Source organism: Seriola aureovittata, chromosome 5 (assembly GCF_021018895.1).
Source record: "Seriola aureovittata isolate HTS-2021-v1 ecotype China chromosome 5, ASM2101889v1, whole genome shotgun sequence".
NCBI lineage: Eukaryota > Metazoa > Chordata > Actinopteri > Carangiformes > Carangidae > Seriola > Seriola aureovittata.
Window position 1 is genome coordinate 4905709 of NC_079368.1, and position 8118 is coordinate 4913826.

An 8118-nucleotide genomic window follows, 5' to 3' on the forward strand; every position below is an offset into this window, starting at 1 on the left:
TAGAGTTTAATGGATAACCCCCCAGTTTCACTTATATGTGTCGTTAATTGTCCCCTTCTTCTCTCCTCTTCTCTTTCTCTCCTCTCTCTCTTTGTCTTTCTCACTCATGTTTGTTGCTTTTTCATCATGCCACATCATACGTCCCGGTATATGGGCATGTTTTGTTGATTTGCTCTGTTCTGCCCATTCCAACTGGGTTTCATTACACACATAGGCTGCTGTGTCCAAAAGACAAATGGTTCTGTCTCCTCTGGTCCAGGTAAAGAGATAAGATATAGACCCAATACATACTGACACACACACACACACACACACACACACACACACACACACACACACACACACATACCTGCATATCCTTCATGAGGCACGCATTAGTGCATGTGTCTGTCATTGTGTTGGTTGGTCACCTCCCGCCCCCGCTCTCACCTCACCTGCTGTGACCACTCCTCACTCTCACTATCCTCATGTCCTGTACAAACTCTGTGTTGATGTAATATTTTGAACTCTGCTGAAATCCTCTACCCTTTCTTTGGTGTCCTGTTTTTTTAAAGCACACTACACACAGACTCTCACCAAGATGTTTGATCATCTTTGGGTTGATCCTCCTCACTTGTCCTGTCAGGAGGACCTGGGATCAGACAGCGGGGTTTCTTTCCCTGCTGGTGTACTCGTCTGTGTTTTTTCCCCCCGCTGCCCCTCTGCACACTCTTTAGAGACTGGGACTCAAGTCACGTGACTCATCTGTAAGACACAAATCACAAACTGGAAGACATGAACTTGACTTGAATTTAAAGTTTGAAGGATCTATATTTGGCCAGGGAATAAAACAAAATGACTATAATTGTCTTTACTTGATTTGAATGTTGTCCCATACTGCTGCTAAAGCCTGTCCATCAATAGTCAAAACTGAGGTACCTCATGCTACTTACATGTTGACAAAACAACTTTCCATAGATTATGTCAGTTCTGTGTTGAGCATTATCTGATAAAAACTCTCTTAGTGAATATGTACATTTGGATTTCATTTTTACATTTGAATATTAACCAAACCTTTGGCAGAGAACATTTTTGAGTTGTGATAGAAAAACAATTGTTGTACTTGACTCAACCTGACCAATCATCTCTGGCAGTAATATGATACGTTAGAAAAACAATCCTCAGGGTGACAGTTTTCAAAACCGGCCTTTTCCGTCGATTTGCTTCTAGGAAGTCAGCGGCAGGAACACGTCCGTCATGCGGCCCGAGGCCCGTTTATATCGGAGTTTTCATAGATAATAGATTTTCTTATTATAATTTCAGAAGGCTTACTGAACACAATTATGGAAATGAATGTGATTTTAAAAAGTCTGATAATTTTGTAATATTTCTTGAAAAACCCACCGAACCGATCTGTGGAGTTTCAGTCACTAATGAAGAAACTCCAGCGTGATGCTGCTAAAACTGGTAATAATGAGTCAGCAAAAACTCATTTAAACACAGTGGCTGTGGATTTTTACTGCATCGCATCATGTAGGGCAGATTCTGACTACAGCGTGTGTCCAGATTGAAGTGAACAGGAAATAGTCATATTTATTCATATTAGTTTACATATTCTTTTTTTTTTTTAAGTTTCATGTTTATATTATATATAAAATTTAATGAAATTTCTCATCTGTTTGGCAGAAGCTCAGAATTTAAAAGGTTAATGTTTTAACAATGTAAGAAGCTATGTTTGAAACATGAACTTAAAACTGGACACTGACTTGTGACTTGGTCCCACCTCTGATGCTGTTAACCTGCACACAGCCACGTGCCCCCCTCTGTCCTGCTCCTCTGCTGCCTCCCCCTCAGGTCACATTGAGGTCGTGACCCGGTTGACCCCTCCCCTCTCTCTGCCCTTACAGAAGCTGCTAGGAAACTCTCTACTAAAGCTGGAGGGAGACGATAGGCTGGATATTAACTGTACCCTCCCCCTCACAGATCAGGTACTGATGTTGAAACGTAACATAATTCATGAGCTGTTTTCAGTGTTCATTTTTTCATTTTGCATTTTGATCATTTAGAAAACTTTTTTACCACAGTAGCAGTTTTGGTCAAAAATAGAATGATCTTAATAAATGAAGGGACATGGACGCAGAGCAGATGCTCGTGGCTCCCTGCCAAGGTTAACATGTGTTGCTGCTGTTTGAAGTTTCACCATGTTCACCAGAGTAATTAAGGTTATGTTAACGATTGTGTTTTGTTGCTGTGCTGCAGATCGTTCTGGTGGGCTCTGAAGAGGGTCTGTATGCCCTGAATGTTATCAAGAACTCCCTGACTCACATCCCGGGTCTAGGATCCGTCTTTCAGATCCACATCATCAAAGAGCAGGAGAAACTGCTGATGATTGTTGGTGAGATGTTAGCTTTGATAATAACTGTATACTGAGCAGCAGGGTTTGAGTCTCGACCTTTAAGTTCATTAAACTCAGGAAGTGAGTGTTGTTCCTAAATCAAAAAGCTCATATCTCCCGACATCACAAGCTGCCTGATCGGCACAATGAAGGCAACACAATTATCATCCATCATTCAAATCTTTGAAAGTCTCCTTGTCCCGAAACATCAGCTACTGTGTAACATCTGTGTGTGCTGTAGGGGACGAGAGGGCGCTGTGCCTGGTGGAGATAAAGAGAGTGAAGCAGTCTCTGGCCCAGTCCCACCTGCCCAGCCAGTCTGAACTGGCTCCCTACATCTTTGAGACGGTGAAGGGCTGCCATCTGTTTGCCGCTGGGAGGGTAGGCCTTGAGATAAAGCTGCTCCGTGACTTTAAAGTGTTAGTCTTACTTGCTGAGTTTATAAAGAGACATGTATGTTCTCTTTACAGATAGACAACGGGCCCTGTATATGTGCTGCAATGCCCAACAAGATAACCATTCTGCGCTACAACGACAATCTCAACAAATACTGTATTCGTAAGGTGGGTGTGGCCTGTTAGTTCCATATACAATTGTAATGATTTATTATGACACTCATGTTTCACCATAATATACAGTGGAAGGTAGGAACATCACAAAGTGCAGTTTTACTTCATAAGAAGAGACGAGGTGCCAAGAAAGATAAAATAATAGGAATGCAAAGGAAATACGTCTCGATACCTGAGTGTGAATTAGAAGCCGTATTAAAATGCACAGTTTAATCAATGAAAGCTGAATTTCATCAAATGCATCAACTGAAAAGTGTATCCTTCCTAGTTAAACATACTTGGCTTTATTGAGATGTTTTTTTCCAAATACAAAAGAGAATAGCAGATTAGAAAAGTGGAGGCCTTTAACCATCATAAACGCTTCTTGTGCCAAATGTACCACATTTAAATAGAACTAACAACTGTCTTTTACTCACCTCCACATCCTTAATCTTACAGGAAATTGAAACTCTGGAGCCCTGCAGCTGCATCCATCTGACCAGCTACAGCATCATAATTGGCACCAACAAGTTCTACGAGATTGAAATGAAGCAGTTTGTGCTTGAGGGTGAGGGCACAAGTATTTGTTTGTTTTTATTTAAAAACATGAGACATCAGTGCATTTATATGGGACTTAAATAAAGGCTGCAGAACGTATTCAGACACTTTGTGGAGTAGATTTAATTATAATTGTAACTGAAGCCACTGTAGTTTTAGTAGTTTAGACTATTTGCAGATTAAGATTTTAAATTCAGTAATGATAATAAATACAATTTGTTGTTTTAAAGTAAAAGAACTACCCAGTAGTACATGGAAAAGCCAGCTCCACTGACAGGGATCATTCTGTCTGAATAATGGGTACTTACTTTGCAGACGGTTGTTTTATAAGATAAACTGGGGAGATTATTTTCACCTTCACTGGACCCAGGATGTAATATTGTCCTGTTTAACCCCGAGCATCAGGAGTCTCTCATGAAGCAGGGCCGTGTTTTTTCTGGATCAGTGTGCACAGTGAAACGGACACAGTGTTTAACACCGGCTCCTCTGTTTCGTCCACTGCAGAGTTCTTGGATAAGAACGACGTGTCACTGGCCTCGGCTGTGTTCGCGGCCTCGTCCCACAGTTTCCCCATCGCCATCATGCAGGTGGCCAGCAGCATGCAGAAGGAGGAATACCTGCTGTGTTTTCATGGTGGGTTTGAATGAACAAATACTCTACACACACTCATCTGTGTTACTGTCCGCAGCAGAGACAGTGAAGTGCTCTCGGCGTGGTAGTGGATAAGATACACGATAGCTACTGTACAGACCATCACTGTGAGGCAACAACTGAAGTACAGTATATTTTTGATATGAATTCGTTTTTTTCATCTCTTACCTTCTCTCTGCTTTCTACTAGTAATTGAAGTCATAAGATTCTACTTTGTAAATGTGTGTGATTCTTATCTTTAGATGTGAACTGTCACTGTCACTGATACTGCTGCCTGCACACCAGACTCACACTGTCCTGTCCTGAGGTGAGACACGGTAAGAGGCAGACAGAGGAGTGTGTAGTAATCTGTCTTTGTTTGACAGAGTTTGGAGTGTTTGTGGACACGTACGGACGAAGAAGCCGCACCGAGGAAATTAAGTGGAGTCGTCTGCCTTTGACCTTTGGTACGTTAACTCCTGCTGCTTTTAGCTGCATGAATAAAGCAAAATCAAATTTTAACATCTGTATAATGCCGTTCTTTCGTGGTGCAGCCTACAGAGAGCCTTACCTGTTTGTCACCTACTTCAACTCCCTGGACGTCATCGAGGTTCAGGGACACGCTGCTCTGGGGTGAGACAGACCTGCTGAGTTGTAAACACTTTGATTTTTGTTGTCAGCCATATTTCCCTCATCCCTGTCCTCACTTCCTGTACAGTCCTACAGTGCTGGCCCACCTAGACATCCCCAACCCTCGCTACCTGGGCCCAGCCATCTCCTCCGGGGCCATTTACCTGGCCTCTTCCTACCAGAACAAGCTGCGGGTCATCTGCTGTAAGGGAAGTCTGATCAGAGAGTCTGGAGAACTGCAGCGGACCGGCTCCAGCCGAGGGTCAGCTCCCTGTGTCCTGTTTGATCTCTTTACTTTGGTTTGAGCAAAAAAACAAACAGAATTTAAATTACATTGTGTAGGAGAGATTAAAAACACTTACAACACCTACAAAACACTCAAAAACTAATCACATCAACAACAACACATTTATTGTGGACTGTGTTGACTTTCGCTTGTAGGAACTTAAATGACCAGGATAGTTTTTTATTTTTGTTGACTGGGCCAACAGTGCCATCTGCTGTAAAAATATAAAATCTTCTTGTTTTGGACATTGAGTGACATGCTGCTCTCTGCTGTGTTTTCTTCAGTAGTCCCAGTAAGCGAGGGCCGCCCACCTACACGGAGCACATCACCAAGCGTTTGTCCTCGGGCCCCGGCAGCCACGACGGCCTGCATCGAGAGCCTAGCACCCCACACCGTTACAGGGAGGGCCGCACCGAATTCAGACGGGACAAGTCTCCCGCCCGACCGCTGGACAGGGAGAAGTCGCCCGGCAGGGTGCTGGACAGTCGCAGGGAGAGGTCCCCTGGGAGATTCGGGGACAGCACCCGACTCCACGCTGGGTCTGTCCGAACACAGCTCGCCCCTGTTAACAAGGTACAGCAGGGGCGTCTTGGTGGCTGGGTGGTTACGATGTATACCGTGTTCCTGAATGTCCCCAGATCAGTTCTACCCAGGGTCACACACCTCTTTGGTCCCTTGTTTCCTGTCTCGAATATCAGCTGTTCAATAAACACAGGAGTATACAAACAAAAACAAAAACAAAAAAACACACAAACACAACACTGAGAGGTTTCATCACTGAACATTTGATATGCACTTATGTTTGTATTTTAGGCCGCTGGTTTCCAACCTTTCTGTCTTTCTACCTTTATGACCCTTAATAACCCAGCAATATCACTATGTGACTTATCGTGACCCATCAGTCTAACCTCAGGCTTGGGCCAGTTCCTTGCTCAGCGAAGCAAGAAATGTGGAAATAAAAGAAAAACGTGCGCAAGCAGCAATAAGCAGCAATAAGCTCATGGAAACAACTATATAAATGAAATGAAAGGAATGAAATTCTTGAATAATAAAACACTATAAATACAATATTATAACAGTTTCATGGGTTAACCCTAACCCATGAAATGTTGAGGTTATTATTAGAGCATAGAACAAAAGAGAAAACGTGAAAATACGCTGAAAGAAACAAAAGCAAATCTTACCTCTGGTAACAAAGGTTTTCTAATATTTAACGAGCACTTTGCATCTTGGAGTTGATTATAATCCGTATAATCTATTATTCATCCGTCAACACAGAGCTGCTGTTTTCCAGCTGCTAGAACCAGTTCTGTTCTGTAGATGATGATACTCTGCATGATTCTCACTGCACGTCTTTGAGCTCTCGATTGGTTCTTCCAGGTCAGTTCATTGTTCATCAGTGAGTAAACCTGCAGGATCTTAATCAACACTTCGCCCTCAAATAGTTGAAATGTATGAAAACACACTGAAAGAGGCAGACAACAAAACAGGTGTAGCGGGTGACATGTCCCTTCATTACCATCAACACACAGACTGTAGTTTATTTTCACTCCTCCTCCTCACTCCAGTCCTGCTGCTGTAAATACTCAGTATTCCAAATGTGTATTTATCCGCCCCTGAAAACAGTCCGCAACAAATCCACTATTTCTTCCTATTTGAACAAGTCCAGATTTTATTTTGTTCTAACTGTTCCAACTATATTTTAATTGAATGTCTCGTCGGTTAAGATCTTCACACCTGCTGAGGTTAAACAGCCGGTTCTTTATTTTTAATAACACTTACATCGGTGTAATGATTTGAAAGTAGAAATGATGAAATTCAACGGATGATCATTTCTGACTTTTCTTTCGCAGGTGTGGGACCAGTCATCGGTGTGAACCCAGTTCCTCACTGCTCCTGACTGGAGGTTTGAAGAGAAACCATGGGAAACCCTTGATCCACGTGCAAGCACACACACATGCACACAAACACACACCTGTCACTCAGACTGTCAGCTTCATTGCCTGTACATAGTGCAGTCTCAGCTCCTCGTCAACACATAAACCTGCACTGGGAGACGTCTCCTGCGACAATCCTGTTTTCTGACACGTGCTTTCATGGGAGAAATCCCGCAGTAGATTTGGTGGCAGGGAACCTCCGCTGGTCTACAGATCAAGAGAATCTACTTTATAATATATACTCAAAGTTGTAAATATTGCTGTCTGAGTTTTTATAGATAAAAGGAATAGTCGGCTGGTAAAGCCATGTCTATTTTTTTTAAAAATGAGTTTCTAAAGATGTTGCAGGGAGATTAATGATGTCGTTGGTTAAGAAATATTATATCAAGATTTCATTAGAGTCTGAAATATCACATTAGGTTTCTTCTCTGTTGAGAGAATCAAACTGACATTTAATATTCACATAAATCATGGAGAGAAGCTCTGAGGAAGCAACACTTTGCACATGAGATTGGATTTGAACAGGAGTTAAAAACTCATCCTTGTTACATGACCAGTCTTCTTTCTTTGGATCAAATGTATGGTCCTCTTGACTAAATAGCCTTTGATATATAATTGCATATGATTGCTTTATTGACAGTCGTCGTCCGGCCATACTTTGTAAAACAATTATTAAGCAATGTTTTGCTCCAAGTGTTCCTTGTGTTGTTTTTAGCAAACCTAAGATGAAGAAACACGCAGCTCTGCCTCTGAAGCCGGACGTCGTGCAGTCAGGCCGGCTGACGCCACCTCAGCTTGCTCCTACTCCGCCGCTGCTGCTGCTGTTGATTATGGTACAGATGTCCTGTTTCTGTGCAGTGATATGAAGTCTAGTAATCGTCAGGGGTCGTCACTTTCTAGTATCGTTTCTTTAGAGCCAGTAAGACCACCTCCATTCGTCACATCAGTGAGCATGACTAACTTAGAGCAGCACTTGTCGCTTTTCGATCTTGATTCTTTCTCTTAGTTGTTCTTTTCTGTCATGTATCCACTCGAATTTGCATTCAATAAGTAGACATTGATGTTAGACAGTATTGACGGTATGATTTTTAGAGATGTATATCAGTACATGCATTAAACATGATTGAAGTGTTTGAGTGTTGACTGTCTTCTTCT

At 42.3% G+C, this 8118-nt stretch overlaps 1 protein-coding gene across 11 annotated transcripts in view; it reads left to right on the plus strand.

Moving 5' to 3' along the window:
- The window catches only part of LOC130169426 (citron Rho-interacting kinase), a 49116-nt gene extending 41020 nt beyond the window's left edge, over nucleotides 1-8096 (plus strand). For all 11 annotated transcript variants that reach the window (XM_056376163.1, XM_056376162.1, XM_056376166.1 and 8 more), the window contains 11 exons: nucleotides 1887-1967; nucleotides 2239-2374; nucleotides 2616-2755; nucleotides 2845-2937; nucleotides 3382-3490; nucleotides 3985-4113; nucleotides 4497-4577; nucleotides 4665-4743; nucleotides 4829-5002; nucleotides 5311-5599; nucleotides 6880-8096. In XM_056376163.1, the coding sequence (XP_056232138.1) occupies nucleotides 1887-1967; nucleotides 2239-2374; nucleotides 2616-2755; nucleotides 2845-2937; nucleotides 3382-3490; nucleotides 3985-4113; nucleotides 4497-4577; nucleotides 4665-4743; nucleotides 4829-5002; nucleotides 5311-5599; nucleotides 6880-6903 (1335 nt within the window). In that variant the 3' untranslated portion in view covers nucleotides 6904-8096. The remainder of the gene's footprint in view (nucleotides 1-1886; nucleotides 1968-2238; nucleotides 2375-2615; nucleotides 2756-2844; nucleotides 2938-3381; nucleotides 3491-3984; nucleotides 4114-4496; nucleotides 4578-4664; nucleotides 4744-4828; nucleotides 5003-5310; nucleotides 5600-6879) is intronic.
- Nucleotides 8097-8118: the final 22 nt, after the last annotated feature.